The 27,254-nt window shown below is 42.5% G+C and overlaps 1 protein-coding gene across 2 annotated transcripts; it reads left to right on the forward strand.

Annotated features, from left to right (window-relative positions):
* Positions 20,186–25,695, forward strand: LOC109223663. Of its 2 annotated transcripts, none has more exons than XM_019388056.1 (10): positions 20,186–20,382; positions 20,600–20,705; positions 20,817–20,940; positions 21,524–21,581; positions 21,711–21,790; positions 21,870–21,962; positions 22,667–22,939; positions 23,687–23,907; positions 24,601–24,819; positions 25,471–25,695. In XM_019388056.1, exons 1-10 carry the CDS (start codon positions 20,267–20,269, stop codon positions 25,594–25,596), a joined length of 1,416 nt encoding a protein of 471 aa, XP_019243601.1. In that variant the 5' UTR covers positions 20,186–20,266; the 3' UTR covers positions 25,597–25,695. The 2 variants fall into 2 exon arrangements, with proteins under 2 accessions (XP_019243601.1, XP_019243599.1); XM_019388054.1 differs by having other exon boundaries at positions 20,187–20,382; positions 21,666–21,790.

Consider the following 27,254-nt stretch of genomic DNA (forward strand, 5'->3'; position numbering starts at 1 on the left):
CTTTGGATAGGGAAAAATCCCTCAAGCTTCTTTGTGCAGAAAAGGAAAGTGAGTTGGTTTCCCTACGGCGTGAGGTGGACCAGAACCGGAGCCGTGAGAGCTGCCTAGAAAGACAGGTACCCTATATTTCATTTTGGCTTGCATTCCCCCTTTTATCCCGGCGGATTAATGTTTTGACACTTCAGCTGGAGAGCAACACGGAGGAGCTGGGACAGTTCCGGGGCGAGGTTGGTCGAGCCAAATGTGAATTCAACAAGCTGCAAGCGCATGTAAGTACCCATTCTACGGCCAAAGAGAGTGCTTTAACCATGGTTTCTGCTCTTGAGATACAACTATAGATCGTTCGTGCGAATGAGTCGTCATGGGCGAATCTGATCGCCAGGCTTTCATCCGAGCTCTTGGAGGCGAAAGCCGAAGTGGCGAATGCCCGGCCGAGATAGTAATGAGCAGCACCAGGGCGGACCAAAAAACGGCAGCCTATTTGAAGAGTGTCGTTGTTGCTAAAGCCGAACTGAGGAGAGCCCTTGATCGCGCTGCAGTAGCAAGGAGTATGCGAAATGAAAATCTCAGAGGGAAACCCTCGAAGAGATTCATGCCAGGGGTTATGATCTCTCGGAAGAGATCGAGCAAGCCAAGGGGGATGATTATGATACCAAGTTCCTTCTGTCCGATGCTGAAGATGGCAAGGAAGGGGCCGCCGAGCCATAGTCCCCGAGGGGGTGTTTTATTTCCTTCTTTGGTCTTATGTATATAGCTTTCATAGTATGTTGTAAATGGAGCTCGTATTTTACCACTTGTATGCATAAGGGGGAAATCCCATAATTTGTATCTTCTGTGTTTCTGTTTGTCAAGATTTGAACCAGGTCGATTCGACCTTTGAGCTAGCAGATATCATTAGATTCGAGAAACGGCCTTGGGGCTTACTAGGTAGGCCCGGGGGCTCTTACGCACTCGGTCGATCCGACCTTTAGTGTAAGCAGGCATTTGAGCACTTATGCTTTTGCTCAACTGTATTTGGTAAAGTCTCTGAGTCGGGTTTTGACTCGAGCTTATATAACCCTCAAGCTTTTGATGTTTGCGTGGGCCGGAGATAATGGCTCTTACGCTTTAACTCTTTTGGATTCAGTCTCCGAGTCGAGCTACGACTCGAGCTCATTTGACCCTCAAGTTTTATGTTTGTATTGGGCGGGCGACAATGGTTGTTACGCCTGCGATCGAAGCGATCTTTTATGTAAGCTGGCGACAATGGCTCTTACGCTCTGCCCTTAGGCATGTGTGTGGCCTTGAGGCTCGTTAGGCTGGCGACAATGGCTCTTACGCTCTGCCCTTAGGCATGTGTGTGGCCCTGAGGCACGTTAGGCTGACGACAATGGCTCTTACGCTTTGCCCTTAGGCATATGTAGGCTTTATTTTCCTCTCATTAAGGACTTTTGCAATGATTTTGCCTGACCTATCGTCGGTTCGGGAAGAACCTCGATTTCTAGTCGTTAGCGGCGATGTTCGAGCACCTCGTAAGGTTTGGCTCGTAGGCTGAGTAGCTCGAAGCCTTATGATTTGGAGTTGACATGGTCGAAGCTCATTTGCCTGTCGAGGGTAGCCTTTTTAACCGGTTCTTTTCGAAGTAGATTCGAAGTAATGGCCTATGATTTTGTAGCGACGGTCGGGCATCCTCGAGTTGTGTTAGTTTGGCTGGTACAGCCGTATGACCATAGTCATTTATGTCTGGCCGGAGCCATTTTTTGGTTCCGAGTATAGTAGTTTAGGCATCTATATCGAGGGTATGCCTTTTTAGGGGTCTTACAAATTCGATATATAGCCTGAACTTCGAGATCGATTTTATGCCTGTAGTAAGGTCTTACAAAACTTTCATGCCTTTTGAGGTCTTATAGTTTTTGCTGATACTTGGTACAAGTATGATTCATGCCTTGCTTGAGGTCTTACAGTTTATGTCGTTGCTCTGTGTAAGTTTTACAAGACCGAGTCTGCCCGCTCGGGGTCTTACGGCCTCGAGTTTTTTGCTGAATGGCAATTGGCGACAGTCTCCGAGTCATCGAGTTCATTTTGGCTCGAGGTCCGTTACTCGTGAGCTCGAGATTGCCTCATTGAGGGCTTACGACTTTGGAGATTCCGACCCTGAGGTCGTGCGTATGCTGAGTCCTTTGGCGCCAGTCTCCGAGTATTCGGGACACTTTCTTTTTGGATATATTTAATGATTTCCATGCTGCCTCGTTGAGGGCTTATTAGTCTGGAGTTTCAACCCTGGGGTCATGCGGATGCCGAATTATCGACGTCGGTCTCCGAGTATTCGGGACGTTTTCTGATGGAGGAGTCGTTCTGGCGAAAACGCTGGGTTTTCTTTGGAGCATGAGTCATGTTGGCAAAAATCATTCTTTGATTATTTGGCACTAGTACATGCGCCTCCGCCATCGGGGGCTCGGCTGTGCGGACACGGTTCATTCGACCGTTTGGTCCGGTACATCATTTTCTCATTGGGACACTGTTTGGCATGTCTTGGCTCTTCAGAGCGGACGATCTTCCGAAAGGATGTCCTTCGGCGGTCGTGATTGAAAGCAAAAGAAGCCTTGAAGACTTGTTGGATTCCCCCTAGGTAGCATATAGGTGTTTCCTCGTTAAAAACCTTGCCGGCAAAACCCTCTTGGAGACAAAAGCTCGGACGAAGGAAAAGAGTGCAACGGATGCTTTTAAAACCTTAGGGTCTTCGGGCTGGGTGAGTGCTTTTGACTGCTTTGATCGAGTGCCTGTATAAAGGATTAGTATAAAATATGAAATGAAAGGGGAGATGGTTATACCTTATCGTGGGATGCGCTTGGCGACGTTCCGAGGTCTGGTATGCCCCTGTTGTTTGTAATGAGGACTCGGTATGGTCCTCTGCTGTGTTCAATCGGGTTTAGCCAAAGATGCGGTTTGATTATCCTTAGGCTCTCTCGAAAGTGGAGATATTGGCGATGGTGCCACGTCGTGCACCGCGAACATTTCCCTTGCCGCATGCTGCTCCCCGTGGATGGTTTTAATCCCGTCTTTTGTTGGGAATTTCATCATCTGGTGGAGGGTAGACGGTACTGCTCTCATGCAGTGTATCCACGGTCGTCCGAACAAGGCGTTGTACCTCATGTCTCCTTCGATGACATGGAATTTGACATTTTGGGACGTGCCGTCCATGCTAACTGGGAGAGTAATCTCTCATTTTGTTGTTTCGCTTTCCATGTTGAATCTGTTGAGGACTCGAGTGGCGGGCACGATTTGGTCTAGCAGTCCGAGCTGCTCTATTACCTTCGACCTGATAATGTTGGCCGAGCTACCTGGATCCACGAGTACACATTTTATTTGAAATGTATTTACTAGGAAAGAAATTACCAGTGCGTCGTTATGAGGTTGGGACAGGGTCTCGGAGTCCTCTTCGCTGAACGTGAGGGCGTCCTCGGGTATGTACCCCCAAGTTTGCTTTTCTCTAGTGATGGATATTTTTGTCTTTCTCATCACGGGCTCCTAGGGATCGTTGACGCCTCCCAAGATCATGTGGATAACATGTTGTGGCCCGTTTGCTTTGTTCTTTTTGGCCGCTTCTCTTTCTCGGAACTGATTTTTGGCCCGGTCGCTTAACAATTATCGGAGGTGACCTTTATTGAGTAACCTGGCTATTTCCTCTCGGAGTTGGTGGCAATCCTCGGTTCTGTGGCCATGCGTATTGTGAAATTCGCATACCAAGTTATGATTCCTTTGGGAAGGATCCGATTGTACAGGCCGGGCCATCTGGTATCCTTGATTTTGCCAATGGCGAACACGATGTCTGAAATATCAACGTTGAAGTTGTATTCTGATAGGCGTGGTGCCCCTGTTGGCCCCGGGTTTCCGTCGAATCCGGTTCTGTTAATGAGTCCCCGAGGATTTTTCCCTCGGTTGATCAATCGGTCGTTGCGAGGCGGTTTGCGTCTTGGGGCATTTCTCCTGTCTTCGGTGTATGGCCGATACCTTTCTTTGTTCGGTTTTGGCTCCTTTGCTAAGAGCCTACTTGGGTATACTAAGCCCGAAGGGGCTCCTAATTGATCATCCTCGACCCTGATCTTTGACTGATATCGGTTGTGGACGTCCGACCAAGTTACGGTAGGATACTCGATTAGATTTTCTTTTAGCTGCCTTGAGGCCACTGAACTCCGCTCGTTCAAGCCTTGAGTGAAGGCTTGTACAGCCCAGTCGTCTAAGACCGGGGGTAGTTCCATTCGTTCCGTTTGAAAGCGATATATAAACTCTCGCAGCATTTTGTTTTCCCTTTGCCTGATCTTGAATACATCAGACTTCCTCGTTGCTACTTTGATGGCACTGGCGTGTGCCTTTATGAAGGAGTCTGCCAGCATGGCAAATGAGTCTATGGAGTTGGGAGCTAGATTATGGTACCACATCATGGCCCCCTTTGAGAGCGTTTCCCCGAACTTCTTCAGCAAGACAGACTCGATCGTCATCTTTTATGTCGTTGCCCTTCACTGCGTATGTGTAGGCGGTAACGTGCTCATTGGGGTCTGAGGTCCCGTTGTATTTCGGGAGTTCCGGCATTCTGAACTTCTTTGGAATGGGTTTCGGAGCCACTTCCTCCGGGAACGGCCGTTGCACGAACTTCCTCGAGTCTATGCCTTTCGGGATCGGGGGCGCGCCCGGGATTTGGTCGACCCTGGAGTTGTAAGTTTCGACCTTTTTGTCATTGGCTGCTATCATTTTCTCGCCCGACTCGATCCTTCTAGTAAGATCCTCGAGCATTTTTACGATAGTAGGGTCGGCTATCGAACCATTATTGCTCAATCTCTCCGGTACCTGTTCGGCCGGGGGAGTTGTTCCCGGTGTTACGGTGCTGGGAGTTTTTGGGTGGCATTGCAGCTGAGCGATAGCCAGCTGTTGTGCTTGCAACATTTTAAAAATAACATGAAGGCTAACTTCCTGTCCTTCCCGAGCTGGGGTTTTTTGGGCTTCCTGTTGGTCGCCTTGTTGTATGCTCCTGTCGGTGTGTGAGGTTTCGTCGATCTGCTGTGTGTCGCGCGAGCCTTCATCCGCTGGAGTCGGCCCAAGTGCTTTTTCTGGGTTCCGTGGCGGCGCGCCAACAATCGGAATGGCCACACCGTTCTCCCCGTGATTTTCGAGGTCGTCGTTTTCTACTCTATTCACTGAGCCAGACATTTTGACCTGAAATCGAAGATCTTGGACAAGAAAAAGTGTGAAAGATAACTTGCATTGTGTAATGAAACTAGCAAGAAAATAATCACTATTATTTTTAGCCCCACGATGGGCGCCAAACTGTTTACCGTGACAATGGTAATAACAATTAAATTTGTTGATGGGACTCTAAAAATACGTGATCTATTTTTATGCTAGTTGTAGAGCAGTTGATGCTATGCGTGTGAAGTTTAAGGGCGAGATGCAAACTGAAATAAAGCTATGATCGAACCGATAAATAATCGCTTGGGGCCTCGAGCTAGTCGATTTAGGGCCTCGAGGTCGATTCCCGAGCTCGGGCTTGAGCTATTAGGGACAGACGGGGAAGGGCTAACAAATGCGATAATATTAAAGGAGGCTCTTTATGGCCAATGATAAGCAATAAATGAAGACAAGTATGAAGATAATAAAATAAAGCAACAATATCGAGAGAGTGTATTAGAGAGAAAAGAGAGAGAGAGGAGAGAGAGAGAGAGAGAGAGAGAGAGTTATCAAATATTTCATGTAGAGTAGTTGGAGCAACATCAGTCCCCTATAAAATGGTAAGGATCCCCTTTATATAGAAGGGGAAACCTGACATAGTACAAAAGCATTAATTACGAAGATAAAGGGGGATGGGACAACTAGGTGACACCAGGTTCTGCCAGTGCTAGTTGCACGCCTTGAGAACTCCCCCTCTCTGGCATTTCCATTAGGTCGGGCATCAGTGGACTTCGAGGGGGAGAACTCGACCGCAACCTCGCGGCCTCGNCCAACTTCCGGAATTCCATTCCGACCCCGATATCAAAATCTCACTATCGAACCGGAAACTTCAAAAATTCAACTTTCGGCATTTCTAGCCTGAATAAGCTACGGACCTCCGAAACACAATCCGAACACGCTCCGAAACCTGAAATCAACCAACGCAGCTGACAGAACCAAGTCTCTACCCAAAAGCCTAGCCTCGCCCGGCTCAAACCAACCAACTGGAGATCTACAATGTCTCTCATATAAAGCCTCATATGGAGCCATCTAAATACTCGACTGGTAACTGTTGTTATATGCAAACTCCGCGACCGGTAGAAACTGGTCCCATGAACCCCCAAAGTCAATCACACAAGCGCACAACATGTCTTCCAATATCTGAATAGCGCACTCGAACTGCCCGTCCGTCTGAGGGTGAAAAGTTGTGCTCAACTCAACCTGAGTACCCAACTCTCACTGCACGACTCTCCAAAACTGCAAAGTGAACTGAGTACCTCTATCTGAAATGATGGAAACTGGGACACCATGAAAGCGAACAATCTCTCAGATATAAATCTCTGTTAACCGCTCTGAAGAATAGGTAGTACACACAGGAATGAAGTGCGCGGACTTGGTCAGCCGATCCACAATCACCCAAATAGCATCGAACTTCCTCAAAGTCCGTGGGAGTCCAACTACAAAATCCATGGTGATCCGCTCCCACTTCCACTCTGGAATATCTATCTGCTGAAGCAAGCCACCCGGTCTCTGATGCTCGTATTTCACCTGCTGACAATTGAGACACCGAGCTTCAAATCCCACAATATCCTTCTTCATTCTCCTCCACCAATAGTGTTGTCTCAAATCCTGATACATCTTCGCGGCACCCAGATGGATGGAATACTGCGAGCTGTGGGCATCCTCCATAATCAACTCCCGAAGCCCATCTACATTGGGCGCACATATCCGTCCCTGCATCCTCAATACCCCATCATCACCAATAGTCACATCTCTGGCATCATCGTGCTGAACTCTGTCCTTGAGGACAAGCGAATGAGGATCATCATACTGGCGCTCTCTGATGCGATCAAACAAGGAAGACCGAGAAATAACACAAGCTAAGACCCGACTAGGCTCCGAAATATCCAACCTCACAAACTGATTGGCCAAGGCCTGAACATCAATTGCAAGAGGTCTCTCCCCAACAGGAATATATGCCAAACTGCCCATACTAAGCGCCTTCCTACTCAAAGCATCGGCCACTACATTGGCCTTCCCGGGTGATACAAGATAGTGATATCATATTCCTTTAGCAGCTCCAACCATCTCCGATGCCTCAAATTGAGATCCTTCTGCTTGAACAAGTGCTGGAGGCTACGATGATCAGTAAACACCTCATAAGACACAACATAAAGATAATGCCTCCAAATCTTCAATGCGTGAACAATGGCAGCCAACTCTAGATCATGAACAGGGTAGTTCTTCTCGTGGGGCTTCAACTGACGAGAAGCATAAGCAATCAATCAACCCTCCTACATCAACACACACCCAATACCAACCCTCGAAGCATCACAATACACTGTATATGAACCTGAAGCTGACGGCAAAACTAGCACTGGAGCTGTAGTCAAGGCAGTCTTGAGCTTCTGAAAGCTCGCCTCACACTCATTCGACCACATGAAAGGCGCACCCTTTTGAGTCAATTTGGTCAAGGGTGATGCGATAGATGAAAATCCCTGAATGAACCGATGGTAATAACCCGCCAAACCAAGAAAGCTACGAATCTCTATGGTTGAGGACGGCCTGGGCCAACTCTGAACCGCCTCTATCTTCTTCGGATCAACCTGAATACCCTCACTGGACACCACGTGCCCCAAGAAAGCCACTGAACTGAGCCAAAACTCACACTTGGAAAACATTGCATAAAGCTTCACATCCCTCAATCGCTGCAATACAACTCTCAAATACTCAGCGTGCTCCTCCTGACTACGTGAGTACACCAGAATATCATCAATGAATACAATAACGAATGAGTCGAGATAAGGCCGAAACACGTTGTTCATCAAATGCATGTACGCTGCTAGGGCACTGGTCAGCCCAAAAGACATCACAAGGAACTCATAATGACTATATCGGGTCCTGAAAGCTGTCTTAAGAATATCCGAGTCCCTGATCTTCAACTAGTGATACCCCGACCTGAGATCAATCTTGGAGAACACCCTCGCTCCCTGAAGCTGGTCAAATAAATCATCAATACAAGGCAAAGGATACTTGTTCTGATTGTGACTTTGTTCAACTGCCTGTAATCAATGTACATCCTTATCACGCCATCCTTTTTCTTCACAAATAGAACAGGTGCACCCACGGCGATACACTAGGCCGAATAAACCCCCTATCAAGGAGTTCCTGAAGCTGCTCCTTCAACTCTTTCAACTCTGTCGGTGCCAGATCAATACCAAAATCAATATCCCTGTCCGGCGGCATGCCCGGCAGGTCTGAAGGAAGCACATCTAGAAAATCCCTCACTATCGGGACTGAATCAATACTAGGAGTCTCTACACTGACATCCCTCACAAAAGCTAAGTATGAGAGACAACCTTTCCCAACCATCTGCTGGGCCTTCAAAAATGAAATCACCCTATTAGGGACAAAATCAGTCGAACCTCGCCACTCAACCCATGGCATACCAGCATAGCCAACGTTACTGTCTTAGCATGACAATCCAAAATAGCACGATACGAAGGTAACCAATCCATGCCTAATATCACATCAAAATCCACCATACAAAGCAACAGAAGGTCCACTCGGGTCTCCAAACCCCCAATAGTCACCACACATGATCGATATACATGGTCCACAACAACAGTATCGCCCACCAGAGTAGATACACGAACAGATGAAACAAGAGACTCACGGGGCATATCCAAATAACGAGCAAAATATGATGACAAATATGAAAAAGTGGAAACAGGATCAAATAACATAGAGGCATCTCTGTGGCAAGCTGAGACAATACCTCTAATCACCGCATATAAAGCCATAGCATCGGGTCTGGCTGGGAGTGCATAGACGCGGACCTGACCACCACCTGATCGGCCTCCCCCTCTAGGGCGACCTCTAGCTGACTGTCCTTCACCCCTAGCTAGCTGGGTGGGTGGTAAAGTAACTGGTGCCGAAGTCGATGGCTGACTCCTCTGCTGAGACGAACCCTCAAGACTATGAGGACACTGCCTCCACATATGCCCCAACTCTCCACACTCATGCAACCCCCTGGTGCTGGAGATGGAGATAGAAGGGAACCCCTAGCACAGGGATGACTAGAAGAAGAACCTAGCATGGATGAGCCCTGAACTGATGGAGCACGAGACGAACTCTGGGCTAGAAGGGCACTAAGTGAGGAATGGCCCTAATGAGAACTATGGCCTAATGATGCCCCACAATAAACTAGGCGAGCTGACTGAGCATGTCTTAATGGACAGCCTCTGTCGTGCTGAAACTGACCCCCATGAGGAGCACCACTAAATTCGCCCTGACCACGAGGCCTCTTAGCCTCCCTCTCAACCCTCTCCTGACCCCGAACCATCTCAATCTGTCGAGCTATGTCAACAACCTCATCAAAGGTAGCACCAGATACTCTCTCTCTGGTCATAAGCAACCAAAGCTGAAACCCGAGGCCATCTATAAACCTCCTGATCCTCTCTCGGTCTAGGGGAACCAACTAGACCGCATGACGAGCCAACTCGGAGAACCGCATCTCATACTGTGTAATAGACCTATCACCTTGTCGAAGCTGCTCGAACTGCCTGTGGAGCTCCTCTCGATGAGACTTAGGTACAAACATCTCCAGGAAGAGAACGGAGAACTGCTTCCAAGAAAGGGACGCTGCGCCAACCGGCCTACGCCTCTCATAAGCCTCCCACCAACTAAGTGCAGCCCCGGAGAACTGGAAAGTACTGAACGAGGCCCCATTGGTCTCCGGAATACCTGCGGTTCGAAGTATCCTCCAACACTTATCCAAGAAACCCTGTGCATCCTCACCCTCAGCACCACTAAATGACAGAGGCTGGAGTCTCCCAAACCTCTCCAATATGCGTTACTCGTCCTCTGGCATAACAGGAGCTACATAGTCCTGAGCAGTTGCAATCGGTTGGGCTGGAGGTGCCCCCGGTGTCTGAAGTCCCTACACGACCTGCTCAGGTGTGCGAGCGGCGGGAGTCTGAGTGCCTCCCCCGCCCTGAGAAGTAGTTGAGGCTGTAGTAACTGAGACCGCCTGAGCCAGGCCAGTGCACACTGATAGAATCTGGGCCAGGGCCTCCTGAAGGCCTGGGATAAAAATAAGCACAGTCGGTGCCTGAGCTGGTACTGCTGGAGCGTCCGCAACTAGGACCTGATCCTGAATTGGGGCGGCTGGTGCATCTGCAGGTGCTGCCCTAGCTGCAGTGCGGGCTACACCCATGCCCCTACCACAGCCTCGACCGCGTCCTCAGCCTCTAGTGGCCCCAACTGGTGGTACTGGTGGTCGTTTGTCCTGACTGGTAGCACGTGTCCTCACCATCTATGAGAGAATAGAATAATAGAAGTTTAGTTACCAGAATCAACATCGCACGACAGGAATTCAAGAATGTGAAGTTTTTCCTAAAGGTTCTGCAGCCTCTCGAAGATAAGTATAGACGTCTCTGTATCGATCCGCAAGACTCTACTAAACCCGCTCATGACTCGTGAGACCTATGTAGCATAGGCTCTGATACCACTTGTCACAACCCTAAAACCGACCCGGTCGTGATAGCGCCTATCGTGAAACTAGGCCAGCCGACACAAATCCCAAATCAACTATTAATTCATAAAAGGCAGTTTTAAGCTATTAATTGACAACATCTCATAACGTGGGTCTAAATAACCAGTGCGAAAAAATAACACAAGCCCGACATCGGGATGTCACAAGTCACGAGCAACTACAAGGTCTGTCTAAGTATAATAAAGGCTATCATAGTCAGGAAATAAAGATACTAAGAACAGTCTGAGTAAGATAAGAAGGAGAAGTGCAGGGCTGCGAACGCCAATCAGCTACCTTGCCGACTCCAAAAGACCTGCTGGAAGAACGATCAGCGCTCACTATCGCGACCCGTAACTCCTAGATCTGCACACAAGGTGCAGGGAGTAATGTGAGTATGCCAACTCAGTAAGCAATAAAAGTAAATGAATGCTGAGCAATAAGAAATCAGATAATTCCACGTCATAGCACTACATCAAAACAGTATGTTTCCAAAACAGTACAGAAATCAATTATCTCATGAAACCCAGTTTTAGTAAAACCTTTTAAAAACATCTTTCAATAGTTTGGAAACAGGTGATAAAACAGTGAGTAAAAAATGATGAAAACATAAACAGCCCCTCGCCCAAGACATGTATCATAAACTGCCCCTCGGGGATAACATCAGTCAGAACCAGGCCCTCGGGCTATCTCACAATCCCTCATAATCGGCCCCTCGGGCAACAACATAAATCAAGAACAGCCCCTCGGGCAACATCACATCACTCACACTGGTACCCGCGCTCACTGGGGGTGTACAGACTTCGGAGGGGCTCCTACAGCCCAAGCGCTATCACAAGCCATCTCGTGGCATAATAAATCAGGCCCTCGGCCTCTCATATATCACAAAACAGTACAACCTGCTGCGGCGCGTAGCCCGATCCCATGATATCTCACAATACAGGCCCTCGCCCTTACTCAGTCAGAATACCTCTCAAGCCACTCGGGCTAACACCCGAGCCCACGTCTCGGAATTCGATAAAAATCACATCACTAGAATCCTTATCCCCCCACAAGTCTATACATACCAAAATCATCAAAATCGGTCTCCAATTCCAAGCTATAATTTCCCAATTTTTCACCCCTAATCTCTTCAATTTCCATGTTTAATCAACTAAACTTCACCATAGATACGAGTATTAAGTTCAAAAATCTTACCTCAACAAGTTTCCCGTTTAATCCCTCTTCAAAACCCTCCAAGATTTCCAATCCCGTCTCTAAAATGGTGGAAATGGGCAAAAATTTGCAAAGGGTTTAATTTATACCTTCTGCCCAGGCATTTTCGCACCTGCAGCCCATATCACGCTTCTGCGGATCGCATCTGCAATCAAAATAACCGCATCTGCAGTTTTCACTTAAGTCACCAACTTTCGCACCTGCGCCTCAGGCCTCGCACCTATAGGCTCGCAGGTGCGGTCAACACCTCCTCTCCTGCGACGAATACCGCATCTGCGGTCGCTCCCCGCTTCTACGATCATCGCACCTGTGGCCCCCACTCCGCAGGTGCGGAAACAACAGAAGCAGCAAAAATCTGCAACACCAACTCAACTCCAAACCTTCCGTCAACCACCCAAATCCATCTCAAGACCCTCGGGACCTCAACAAAACATGCCAACAAGTCACATATCACCATTCAAACTTGTTCTAACCTTCGGAACACTCAAAACAACATCAAATCACCCTCGGATTCAAGCCTAAGGATTCCAAAACTTCCGAATTCCGCAAACGACGTAAAAACCTATCAAACCTCATCCGAATGACCTGAAATTTTGCACACACGTCAAAAATAACACAACTGACCTACTCCAATTTCCAAAATTCCAATCCGACCCCGATATCAAGATTTCCACTACCGACCAGAAAATGCCAAAGTTCTAATTTTGCCAATTCAAGCCTAAATCTACCATGGACCTCCAAAATACATTCCGATCACGCTCCTAAGTTCCAAATCACCTAATCGAAGCTATCCGAACCATGAAAACCCAATTCCGAGATCATTTACCCACAAGTTAACTTCCAGCTGACTTTACCAACTAAATAACCAACCTAAGAGACTAAGTGTCTCTTTCCACCGCAAGACCACTCCGAACACAACACCACCCACACGATATGATGAAATACAGTTGAACAACACACAAGGAAGTAGAAATAGGGAAAACGAGGCTGTAACTCCTGAAATGACCGGCCGGGTCGTTACATTTGGGTTCTTGAATCTAATTAGTGGTTTTATATGCAGGTTGAAGTGAGGAAAAGCAGTCAAAAATGGTACATGGATAGTGGCTGCTCTAAACACATAACTGGAAGAATGGATGATTTCTTCTCACTCAAGGCCTTGCAAGGTGGGAGTGTGTATTTTGGAAACAGCAAGAAAGACTATATTCTTGGCTTTGGAAAGATTGGAAAAACACTCTCCCACTTAATTAAAAATGTATAGTATATGAGTGGCTTGAAGTAAAACTTATTGAGCGTATCCTTTATCTATGACAAAGGGAACAAAGTGGAGTTCTTGTCAAAACCCTGTATTGTCATCAATCTCATAACTGGTGAAGTGGTTCTGTTTGCAAAAAAGGTTCAAGAACATCTATGTTGCAGATTTCAACTCTCAGAATGATGATGATCTTACATGCCTAAGTGCTATTGATGATGATACTGAGCTATGGCACAAACGACTAGGGCATGCAAGCTTTTCTTTGCTAAATAAGCTGATCAAGATAAGGGCCTGGTTCGTGGGCTTCCCAAGTCAAAGTTCAAGGATCACAAAGTGCGTGATGAGTGTGTCAAAGGGAAGCAAGTCAGGTCCTCGTTTAAACCAAAGGAGGAAGTGGGCACCTCAAGGACACTAGATTTTCTTCATATGGATCTTTGTGGACCTATGAGGATACCTAGCAGAGGAGGAAAGAAGTACATCTTTGTGATTGTTGATGACTATTCAAGTATTTGTTACATTTGCGAGGTAAATTCAAGTGCAGGTGGACTATAACATTGTGAGTATCAGATATGATCATGGCCCCGAGTTTGACAATGCCAAGTTTGATGAATCGTGTGCTGAAAATGGTGTTGTGGAGAGGATAAATAGGACTCTTGAGGATATGGCTAGAACAATGTTGATCGACAATGGTATGCCAAAGAGTTTTTGGCCTGAAGCATTCAACATGGCGTGTTACTTGATTAACAAGTGCATGATCAGGTCCTTGCTTGACAAGACTCCCTATGAATTGCTTAATGGGAGAAAACCAAAGCTAACTTATCTAAGAGCTTTTGGATGCAAATGTTTTTCCTTAATAATGGTAAAGAAGCATTGGGAAAGTTTGATGCAAAAAGTGATGAGAGTTTTTTTTTTTGGTTACTTTTTTCAAAGCATGGCATACAAAGTCTACACCAAAAGGACTCAATGTGTAGAGAAAAGTATGCATGTGATCTTTGATGAATCTAATTACTCAAGTGGGAAGGATCTATATGATAAAGGTGATCAAGATGAAGATTTCTCAAAGGTTCCTCGAGAAGCCATAGATATGGCAAATGGGAAGACTGATCTGATGAGTCAATTCAAGGAGAATGGTGAAAAAGATGCAGCATAATCTCCAACCGAAACAGAGGAATCTGGTCCCTCTATCACCGCAACTAAAGCTGAACATAAGGTTGCTAATGCTATATTAGGTACTCTTAATGTAGGACAAAGAAGTGGAATTCATGCTTCTGTTGATGCCAATGATGGGTCAAAAATGGAGGAACATGGTCACATCCTCTTCAAAATGTGATCACACCCTTGGACTCTAGTATTCAAACTAGATCTAAGGCAAGAAATATGTGTGCCTTCTCAGCTTTCCTGTCTTAGATTAAGCCTAAAAACATCAACAAAACATTGAAAGATACTGACTAGATTGCTGTTATGCAAGAAGAGCTTCATCATTTCGAGCAAAACAAAGTACAACACCTGGTTCCCCGGCCCTCAAATAGAACAGTGATTGGAACCAGGTGAGTGTTCAGAAAAAAGCTTGACGAGTTTAGAAACACAATAAGAAACAAAACTAGGCTGGTGGTCCAGGGTTACAATCAAGAAAAAAGGGATTGACTATAATGAGACATTTGCTCCTGTTGCTCAAATGGAAGCCATCAAAATTCTCATAACTTTTTCATCTCATATGGAATTCAAATTATTCCAGATGGATGTTAAAAGTGCATTTTTTGAATGGATATTTGAAGGAGGAAATTTTTGTCAAGAACCAACCTGGATTTGAATGTCATGAACACCTTGAACATTTTTTAAGCTTGACAAAGCCTTATATGGTTTGAACCAGGCCCCTCGTGCATGATATGGGAGATTGTCCAAGTTCCTTCTCGAGAATAGCTACACTAGAGGAAAAATTGACAATACTCTATTTTTTAAGAAAAGAGGAAGAAATTTGTTGATTATGCATGTCTATGTTGATTAAATCATATTTGGTGGCACAAATGATTCCCTTTGTGAGGAGTTTGCAAAACTCATGGGAAATGAATTTGAGATGAGCATGATGGGGGAGCTAAAATTCCTCCTCGGGTTGCAAGTAAAGCAAACCTCAAAAGGAACCATGATAAGTCAACAGAAGTACATCAAGAAGCTGCTAAAAAGCTTCAAGATGGAAAGTTCCAAGACCATTGATACTCATATTACTACTGCTGCTCGCCTGGACATGGATGAACATGGTTCTCCTATCAACAAAACTATGTATAGGGGTATTATTGTTTCTCTTCTGTATCAAATAGCTAGATACCTGAGATTATTTTTAGTGTTGGGCTGTGTGCTAGATTTCAATCAAGCACAATAGAATCTTATTTGAAGGCTGCCAAAATAATCCTGAGGTATCTCCAGGGAACCCAGGAGATAATTTTGATCTAGTTGGATATGTTGATACTGACTATGCTGGATATCTAGTGGATAGAAGAGTAACATTTGAAATGGCACATTTTCTTGGATCATTCTTGATCTCATGGGTTGCAAAGAAATAAAACTATGTGGCTCTCTCTACTACTGAAGCTGAGTATGTGGAAGTTGCCTCTTGTTGTGCTCAACTGTTGTGGATCAAGCAACAACTAGAAGATTTTGGTGTGTTTACAGATTATGTGCCATGTTTGTGTGATAACATAAGTGCTCTCAACATGGTAAAGAACCCAGTGCAACATCAGAGGATAAAGCACATTGATGTGCGATATCACTTCTTGAGCGACAATAATGAAAAATGGCTTATTTGTATGAAGTTCTGCAAAATGGAGAACCAGGTAGCAGATATCTTCACCAAAGCACTGAGTGGAGAATATTTTGAAAGAAATCGTTTGGAGCTAGGATTGATCAAGCTTAATTGAGAACCTGGTCCCTCAATGATTGGCTATGAAAGGATAGAAATGTATAATGCTAAAAAGTGTTTTCTGGAGACATCTAACTCAACTCGATACTGTTACAGGTAGGCACGCATGGCAAATTCAGGACTAATAAGTGACAAATGACATTGCAAATATCTAGAAGTTAATGCTCATATTTTCAAAAATGTCAAGGAACCTAGTTCCTATGACACAAGTTAGTAGTTCCTTTTACACTTATACGCATTTTGAACTGCTAGGGTTCCACGTCATTATTTTGTTCCCGCCTCTTCTGATGCCCTTTAAGCCCAAATATTACATTTGTTCCAAAATGGCCCGATTATCCGTCCCCTCTCTCTCACATTCATTTGTAACCAATCCCCATTTACTTTGTATACCCAAAAGTCAGTCTTTTTCCTCACTTCAAACATTGAACATAACCTCTTTCCTCTTTCAAACCCTCTTTTTCTTGTCTTCTTGCTTCTCAAAATCGACCATGACTCAACAAAAGACTTCATCTCCCAAAGTAACTTAAGAAAACCCAACCTTGTCTCCATCTAAAGAGGCACCTCCATTTGGATCTGAGCCAACCACCTCACCCACCCAATTTCAGTCGAAGCTAACCCTAATCTATCACTCCTCCAAAACCTTATGGCCCTGGTCCCCTGAGAAGTTGCAAAAGTCAAACGCCCAAAAAAGTTTGTTACTTTTCCATCTCCTTCTGCTATAGAGAAAGTCGACTCAAAACAAACTACATTCACTTCTCGATTTCTTCAAACCACAGAAGAAATTATGGAAGGTGATGAAGGTTTGGAGGTATCGAGTTAATGTATTGAGGAAAGGTATTTGAATGAGAAGTCAGGTTCTAGTGCTACTGAGGGCTTACACTCATTTGGAATTTATGAGGCTTCAGGGTTGAGGAGATTATTCCGAGTCTCTTGTCTATGTCAAGTAATCTTCCATATTCTTCATATATTAAAGAGACCGTGTGTACGGAGGTTGAGGCAAATGTGAGTGTTGTAGTAAATGAAGGCTCTACTTCTCTTGAAAAAGAGCCTGTTGTTGTGAAAAAATTGGTTGAAGGGTCTATGACTGAGGGTGTGGGTGAAGAGACTCGGGGGGAACCGCTGAGTCGGAGGGAAGAACAAGGTAAAGGGGAACAAGTACCTGTTAGTACTATAGGGGAATCTATAGAGGGACCTCGTCCCTCTGCCCAAGGGGAGTTTTCTGCTCCTACTTGGGATGAAACCCCAGGTTCTACAAGGACACCCTTGGACAGTGCTAACACATCACTATTTGATTCTCCTATTCCTATTCCTTTAGAAATTGAGTATCTTGAAATGAGGTTTGTGTCTGAATGTAATTCTAGTGAGAATGAGGATGCTATTGATAATCTTCTTGTCATAAACTTTATAACTGCTAGGGGAGGGGGAAAAGCCAAAGAGGATACTGTTCCTAAATTCCCTACCACTAGACAGTAGAGCAAGTCTGAACTTGACAATGCTGTAAAGGCGATTAAGGAGAAGAAGAAGAGAAGAAGATTTGTGAAAAGCTGGTTGATTGATGAGGAGGATGTTCCTCCTGCTAATGTGGTTGAGGTGGATGATGAGGAGCTTGTTAAGGAACCCGCTCCTCTTGTTAGGAAGAACTCCAAGAAAACCATTACTACAAAATAGAAGAAGGCAGTATCTAACAAAGAACTTATGAGTGACAAGGATGATGAAGGAGAAGTGGAGAAAGATAAAGTGGATAAGAAGAAGTCTCTAAGGAAGAGGCAGAGTACTAGTGAGGAACCTGGTTCCTCCAAACGGCCAAGGGTAAAATTGTCTGAGTTGGAAAGAAGGGCAAATCTCAAGAAACAAAAGGTTCTCTAGGGTCGAGTCTTTGATCTTGAAATCTTTGAACAACCAGGCATGAGATAGTTGGTGGAAATTGTTGGATTCTAGAAGTGGACCCACCTCTTTGGCACAAAACGTCCAAAAGTATATGAAGATGAAGTAAGAAGTTTCTATGTTGAACTGTTCATAATGGATGGGGATATACTCTGTCTGAAAGTAAATGGAAGGACTTTTTTATGGATGAGGAAACACTTGGTGAGATCCTTGGTGTACCCATTGTTGGGCTGAAAACTGTGGAGGAAGCTAGTTTTCCTAACTTTAAGAAGTTGATTATCAAGAAGCAATCACTTCTGTCGGGGGAAAGAGTACACAAGAAAGCTCTTCATCCAGAATACCAGCTGTTGTTTGAGCTGGTGAACAAGGTGTTGCTGCCTAGGGCTGAGAGAAGATCTATCACCTCCATTGCAGACCTGATTCTTCTGGAAGCACTAGACTCCTTCTATTATATTAATCTGCATGGCATTATGATTAAACATATGCTTAAGGTGGAAGACTTCAAGGATGGTAACCATGGCCTCCCTTATGGGTTTCTCCTCACCAGAGTCTTTGAACACTTTAAGTTTCCAATGGGAAAAGAATATATGGGGATTAGAAAGCAAATTTTCACCATGAATACTCTGGAAGAGTGTGAGTGTGTAGTAAAGAAGGGAGGAGTAGGAAGCAACTCAACTATCTCTCAATTGATCGATATGTAAGAGGCTGTCAATGAAGAGATCAAGCGTCTGAAAGCTCAAAATGTCATTCTGGAGTCCAAGCGTAAGGAACCTGGTTCTAACAGTGCTCAAGGAGAAGAGATTTCATGTTTGAAGACTGAGAATGCTGAGTTGAGGAAACAAGTTGAGAACCTAAAGGAGCAATTGATCAATGATCAACGAGTTGCTAATATTTGAATAAATCATCAAGGCTCTTGCTCCCTAATCCTTCATGTCCCTTCTCCAATGTCTCATGTCCCATCTCCTAATCATGTCCTTTTGTTGATCCTATCTTATGAGTATGGTACTTTAGTTATTTTGATTTGTAATATTTGTGTGAATGGTACTGCTATTCCTTTTTTTTCTCTTATAATTAATGGGCATAACTCTCTATTTTGCGCAATGTTAATCTTTTATATTCCGTTTTTAGCCATTCTGTGTGCACACAAATGTCATGAGTTAATTTTTCTGGACTTCTTTTACGTATATATGTCTTATTCTTTTAATGATGCCAAAAAGGCAAAGAAAATTGAAGGGCAGAAAACTGGTCCTTAGGGGAAACGCGTCTGATTCGTAGGGGGAACATGTGAAAATTTAGTACTCAGAAGGGAATATCAATTATATGTTTGTCATCACCAAAAAGGGAAAATTTGGTAAGTTATGCGAGTATGGTTTTTATGATTTGTCAAACTTCATGGAAGAACAACAAGGTTTTGACCTAACACTTGCAAATACAAAAACATATATTCTCTCAAGTGTATGGAGCCGCCTCTGTTTCCTCACGTGCATTGAAGAACAAAGCTGCTACAAAATAAAGGACCATATCCCATCATTGAATATGTCTTGTGTCCTTTAGTTTGTTGTGTCTTTATCATTTGTTATCTATTTGTATTCATTCATACACGATATTTTGGAAGCATTTAGTAGGACGCATTTAGTTATTATTGCTTTTGGTTGTTTGACTAGAGTTAATCAAGAGTGTGGCTTTGTAATACATTAATTACAAAGAGCTTAAATATAGTTATTGTAAGAGGTGAGGGATTTAAAAGCTTAATTCTTGCACGTTAGAAATCCTGCTAGATAGGTGGTGATTTTTAATCGCGTGAGCCGATTGTTGTTTGTTGTGGGAACTTTGGTGACTCTTAGGGGTCGTTTGGTATGAGGTATAAGAACGTATAAGGGTGGTATAAAAATTTAATACTACCTTAATACTCTGTTTGGTTAGCAAACCAGGTATAAGTTATCCCGGTGTTAATTTTAACACTGGATAACTTATACCTTATAGAAGGTGGGGTAATTAGCACCGGTATAACTTATACCTTATTCTTAGAAATTAAGCAATTGTCATTCTTAATACAACATACCAAACAATGAATAAACAACAATCCCAGCATAATTTATCCCAATATAACTTATAGCTGCATAACTTATACCGGTATAAATGATATTCCAACCAAACGACCCTTAGTTTTTATCATACTTGGGTATAGATTTCCTGGAATTCTGATATAAATAAGTGCATTAAAATTGAAATAATCCTTAACACCATGTTGATCTCCAACATCTACCTCAACAAATAGAATTTCTCAATGGACATTGACAGCTTAGTAATGGCGGAAACCGTGAAAGAAGAGCTGGAGGAATCCGAGCAAAGCGAAAATCAGTTCGTATGGGATGAAAGTTCTCAGCTTTACTACCACGCCCGGTACTGTCTTCTTTTTTCGAACAATTTCCGTGATTCATCTCCAATTCCATTCCTCTTTTTTCTCTTCGCTCCTGAAATTGGGGCTTAAACTTTTAAATCACCTCTGGATTTAATCTGAGATAGAATTTGGATTCCTTTTAGCAATTATATTAATAATCGTTATGTCTCGCGTTCATTTGTATCTAATATTGTGTGACCTTCGTCTGGTTTGATGCAGCACTGGATTTTATCACGATCCTCAAGCAGGCTGGTACTACAGCTGTAAAGATGGCCTATATTACAAATTCGAAAATGGTACTTATGTTCTCATGGAGTATTCTCAGGTATTTTTTTGGGGGGTTTAGCCTTCCATTTACGACATCCAAACAGTTGGCGTAGTAGTTGATTTTCGGAGTGATTCGTGTTTGTAAAGCTCGTTTATTATTCAACATCAGGTTGCTTCTCCTGAAAAGAATAGTTGCGTTGCGCCTGCGGAGTCTAACAAAGATGAGATAAATGCAGACATCAGTGAAAATGTGGCTCAAACAGTGGAACCACTTTCTGTTGAGTTCTCTGAAGGTAAATTAGTCCGCCTGCCCGTCTATGCTTATGTATAAGATGTTGTGTTTTGTGGTGAAGTTTGTTGTTGCAGTAGATATACTTTGCTTATCCATTTAGTTTCGAGCTATACGAACTTTTTGTTGCAACTTGGTGGGTGCGAGTAGTCTAAGATATATAGATGTGGAGCTATTACTAGGAATCAGTGGAAAAGTGGTTTCTTTAGATTTAAATGAATTGTAGCAGTTTCTTCTCAATTATTACTGGCTGAGTTATTGTCGAATCAGTTTTGCTCATGGTTTGCTCATTGCTGATCTATTTGACTCGTGAAAAGTGTTTGATGTAAGATGTTTATTCATGCAATTTCTTCCCTTATGATATCTGTAAATTCTTTGTTATTTTACTTTGTCTCATTATTGAGCCCTCTTGATATCAGCCCTTTGTCGCCACCAGTAGTGTTTTCACCCTAAGTATAATCATTGTTCTTCGAATTGCCACCTATTCAAGAAAACTATTTGGGCATGACAATCCTTGTTTATGGTAGTTTAGAAGTCATCTGCACTTGACTGTCGCTTACTTTCTCTTTCAATTTCACTCTAAGCAGAGCAGTTGGAGGATACCGATTGCAAGCTTCCAGAAAATCCACCACCACCCTCAGAGTGGTAAAACGACGTGTTTAGTTATCTTGTATGTTTGTTCTTGTAGTTATTTTTCTTTCCCAACTGGTGTAATACATCTACTGTCAGGCTTGAAGATACTCTCATTGAACTTTATCTGGCAAATTATTCCAGTCAAGCTGCCAATAATACTCCTGACATGACAGTGGCTCCAGAAACAAATGAAACAGATAACTCATATTTATCCGCGCCTGGTTGGTTCAAAATCTCTGCTTTGCTCAAAATATGATTTGAACTACTGTATTGCAAGTCATGCTACCTTGATTGGTGCAGGGAATGGTATCATATATGAACTCGAGGAAGGTGAATGGATACCAGATGACTGGACAGATTCATCTGATCCAAATGTAGATGTCATGGATGAAGGTTAGTATTGATTTTGGTACTCGGCATTTATTTATTCTATAAAAAATTTCTCACTTGGAATTAAGGCATTAGTGTTGAAAATGTTGATGAATCGTTGACAGAATGCATATGAGGGTGGCAAAAAGTTTGCCTATTGTCAATTGCTTCCTTCGCTTTTCTCTTTTTGTCTAGCATTTTGTTCTATTGACAGGTTTAACTCTTAGTGAAATTGAGGCGTAGTAGTTGTTGTATAGGTTTAACTCTTCTCCAATGATATAGTAGTTTAAAAATTCAAGATATATCGAAGGAAGATAGAAAAAGGGCAGCCCGGTGCATGAAGCATCCCGTGTTCACGCAGAGTCCGGGGAAGGGCTGCACCCAAGGGGGAAGATATCCTCATAAAAATTATTTGGGGTCACTGGAGAGAACTAATGATGGTGAATCCGTCCATTTTCGGACTTCAGACGGAAAAAGTATTTGGCATTCTTGGCATTGTTGTGGAAAAAGTTGATGCTCTCTCACTCACTCACTCAAGTGGGAGTTAAAGAAAATCTGACTATCTAAGGGATTCCTCTATGCTGCAACTCATACGGGGAAAAATGGAATAGGCAAGCAAGGAAAGAAGAAGGATTTTGGGGATTTTGAAATAATATGATGCTTATTTTGAACTTCTTCATTTTCATACTTTTGTATGCATGAAATTGACTGAAGTTTCCTCAGAACAGGCATTTGTTTGGAGGAAGAAAACTGGCGAGCCCAGTATGGTCAAGTTGAACGACCATTTGAAGATTCTCTATCACATATTCAGGCTGTTGATTTGTGGGACTGGTCAGTGGTTAAAAAGATCAGAAAAGGTCGAAAAAGAAGGGTGGCCAGGCTGGTTGGACGACTGGTGAAGCCCAATGCTAAGTTGCATCCATCAATGCCCTCGAGTGGCCATCTTCTTAAAACTGCTCCAGTATGTGAAGTCCATCTTGATCTGGTACGAGTTACATCAGGTTTGCATTGTCAAACTTCCATTTACATGGAATCTTCTGCATCCTATGCAATTACACAGATCACTTACTGCTAACATGTCCTGTTTTAGTTTAGGTTTACAAAATGGCCAGTTAAACTATTGTGATCTACTTTTTAAAAGAATCTAAATTAACGTTATTCCCTTTCATATATTCTGTCTATTCAATCTGTGATATTTTCATTCCATGTGCTAGAAACTTCCTTTTTATTTTTTTACATGTGAGCACACTCATGCTGCCCTGGCAAAACTTAATGACCCAATACTTTCTTTTCCTGTTTCTTTCATCAGCATGTATGCATTCACATTCATTCATGATCAGCCTGATTCAGAATATTACCGTATAGGCATTCATATTTTAGTCAAGTCATGTAAGTTATAGTATGTATATCTGGACAGTAAAGGAGATGTAATGAGGTGCAACTTTGAAGGAATAAGGTTTTCCAACTTCTTCTGAAATATCCATAACTTTTTTCTTCAGCATTCTGAAATAAGCTTGCACTAAAAGGAACTGAAAACTGCCGATACAATCATTTATTTCATTAAATCCACCGCATCAGCAAATTCACAGACTACTTGTGTAGAACCACAAGGAAAGAAAAATTCTGTTGATGTGCTTTCATGAAAAGATGTTTGTTTTCTTATCTTGAGTATGAAATTTTAGTTAAGGCATGGGTCATCCTAGTTTCTATCTTCGCTGGCGTTCTATCAAAATGTTTCCTTCCTACAGGTCAGGTGTATAGGTTGAGAAATCCTAGCACACAATATTTGGCTTCTTTGTCCAATTATGATTCTTCCAATCCAACGAAAAATTGGCGCTTTCCACAAATGTCAATCAGCAGAGAAATCCAGACATGCTCACCAGTCACTGAAAGATATAAACCCATAAGCACAGGGTTACCGGGTGAGGAGGATGTGTCTCTGCCGTTAGAGAGCAGTGCTGCTGAAACGGTATTTTATGTCCGCTTTATGTTTCAAGTGCTTTACAATTTTTCTACTTAGAGATGATTTTGGGTTATGCAGTCAATTAGGGTGAGTTCTTTAGCAGATTTAGTATCTTAAAGCTCTAAAAATGAGTTAAGACCTTTTCGAAAAGAATTACTATCTATTAAGTTGCTGCACTAGAAAATTTGTTATCTGGGAAAAGTAGTAAATTGTGTTAAAGTATTTAGATGGTCAGCACAGCTGAAAAAACGAAGATAAATTAACATGTCTGTAGCTGATTAACAGCATAAAATGAAATATCTAGACAATAGTGCTAGTGGCTGAGTTGTGTTTGGATGGATGATGATTTCATACTCATTAGTGATAAATAACCAATCGAATACAAGGGAGGGATGATCTAGTGGTATGGACCCTCCATCTCCAAGCATAAGGTTATATGTTTGAGTCACCAAGGAAACAAAGTGGGTAAGGGCCACTTGGGGCTCCTGGATAGAGGGGCTTTTGTTCGGTGGTTGGGAGAATTCTACCATGTATCGTAAAAATAATTGAACTGTCTCATAAGATAATTTTGTAATTTTTAACAATCAAAAAAGATAATTTTGTAATTTTACTAAAGAAATGCTTTCTCCTATTTAGATGGGCATGCACTAGGATCTTTATCTTACCTATCTGTTAAATTGTGTGATTATGTCATTCCAGGACAGAGACCATGTGTACAGGGACAGAGCTGCAGAAAGAAGAGCATTGCATGGTGGGTTTGGTGTAGGTCCAGGGCAAAAAAATTCACCTAACTGTGATGATTCTGTTCCTTTGGATACATCTGCTGTTCCAGAGGAAGCTCTTTCTGAATCCTTGAGCAATTCATTTGGAGCTGGTAGCTATGCCAGAAGAATTTTGGAAAACATGGGCTGGAAGGAGGTACAATTTAAAACTTTCACCAGCTCAGGAATTATAATTTTAGCTACTAGTGTCATGAGGTGGTTTCACATAATTTAGAAATGCCTTATCTTATGATCGCAAGAAAGTAGAAACCCGCCAAGACTTTTACCTTTCTATCACAAAAAATTAAAGGAGATTCACCTAGACGTGTAATACTCCGAATGTTGTTGTTCTATTTCTTTCTTCCATATTGATCGTCTATCTCTAGGTGTCCATTCAATCTTTTCACTTGTGTGGAAAAGGAACCTTTTCCTTGTTAATTCATTACAAGGTTGCTGCGAGCCTCTTTAACTTTAGGGTTGGGCGGCTTTCTTTGCGCCAGATTGGCAAATCACATCCTCGTGCAATGACATTCTTTGTTTGTGTGTCCTTACCATTCTCGCTCAGTCTTTCAGCGGATGTATTAGTTTCAACTTATCATAATCCATCTTTTATCAAAAAGAAAAAAGTTCCGACCATCTATGTTTGAAAATTATTAGATTCTCTTTATGGGTAATTTCAGTGCTATGTCTAATAATGAAGATAATTTAACCTCACGATTACATAGGATCTTTGTGAAAGAAACTGCTCAAGTGAAATTTGCAAATATATTAATGGTATTGTCACCTAAATGCTTGGCTGTTTGCACAGGGGGAGGCACTTGGCCGCAGCAACAATGGTTTGATCGAACCATTACAGGCCACAGGAAACAAAGGTTCTGCAGGGTTAGGGTGGAACGATGAAAGAAGAAAGCAGTTGATGTACAGTTCTAAATAAATGAGCGATGTAATTCCTTATTGGCTGTCTGGTAGAATGTAATAATCTAACTTCACTTGTCTGCTCAATCAGCTTAGTTTACTATTTGTTGCCGTTTTACTTGTCACTTATATGCTTAGGAGCTATTTTATTGAACACTGTATTGTTAAGATAGATTAAAATATCACTTAAAAATCATATAAAAAGTTGTTGGACAAAATGTTAGAAAAGAAAGTGTCCCAAATTAGCTTTCTAATGTTTGGTGTTTGGTTATGCGATATTATGAATATGCCCCTTTTTTTCTACTGAAATACTACACAAATAACTGTTGATTAATAATAGTTTAATAGCTTTACAACTATTATGCCCTTTTGCCGATGAATAGTTATGATCGCATATTTGATGTAAATATTCGAATATGATATATATCTGATAAGACTATCTAAACTTCAAAATAGTACATTATGGGATTATCTAGTGGATCTTATTGTTAATATCTGTTTTAAATATTTATTTGAATTCAAATTTAAAACTTTATCTTTCACTTATCAATTCATAATTTTTATTGCACTTATTATCGACTGTGTCTAAATTAGTTTTGTCCTAATTTTCCCTTGCGTCCTTTTCTCAAAGCGCTACTTGGCATTATCCTCTTTATTTAGGTTTACATTGTTAAAGACTAGAACTTGTTATTCTAAAATTAGACCCATCTTCTTATCGGGTAGATTAAATGGGTATAAGGGACATGCCTTAAATGAGTTTTCATTAAAGTGTTTTTTTTTTTAATATAACATGCCAAATTGATGTTATTTATTTTTTGAGTCAAAAAGCAATAGTTAGGTGACTTTATTGTCCTTAACAAAACAAAAGTAAATTTGCTAAGACATTTCTATAAGTAATTAATTTCAGCTTTATACACGAAAAGCTTAAAACTCTCTCAACATTTAAGTTCTTGGACTTCCGTTAAAGAACAAAAGAATCACGTCCAATCTTGTTTCAAAAACCATGAGACACCTAATACAAATTGTGAGCACTGGCAAGAGCTAGCAGGTTAATGGCTGAAGCAGTGTAGGAATTAATGGTTTCTCAGTTGGGGATGGTACAGGTCTCTCTGATTATGATATGACTCAATTCTATGTAAAAGCATGCCTTATGTCTGGCATGACTTTACTGTCGCATGAATAAGGGCATGCATGCAGATATATGGTAACCACACAGATAAAGTGACAGCAGCTGGTTTCTTTCTGGGTACACAGAAGATATGCATGTGAATCATGTGGTATAGTTCCTTGTCCAATACTTACTGAAGCATATAAATTCTACAAAGAACCAAATTATAATCTAAGAGTGACTATGTCTTTTGATCACGCCCAACTCTAGTCCTAAAAAGGATAAGCGGTCGCTACAAATATAATCCGGTCTAAAAGTCCGGAGTCGAATCCCACAGAGAACTAAGGCTTAGCTGTATCTGTTTAATATCACCAAGAAGACAAGATTGAAAATAAATAAGCAACTGAAAACTAACTATGCTTGAATTGTAAACAATTAGAATAAATGTCTAAGGTAATGGTTACCCCCGTTGTTGATTTCCTTCGTTGTATGTTTCTTATAGCGTTGACTTAGTTGCCTCTATCAATCATGAACTCTCCAGCTATCATAAATCTCTCTCAAGCAATTAT

The sequence above is a fragment of the Nicotiana attenuata genome, chromosome 3 (assembly GCF_001879085.1).
Source record: "Nicotiana attenuata strain UT chromosome 3, NIATTr2, whole genome shotgun sequence".
NCBI classification, from domain to species: Eukaryota; Viridiplantae; Streptophyta; class Magnoliopsida; order Solanales; family Solanaceae; genus Nicotiana; species Nicotiana attenuata.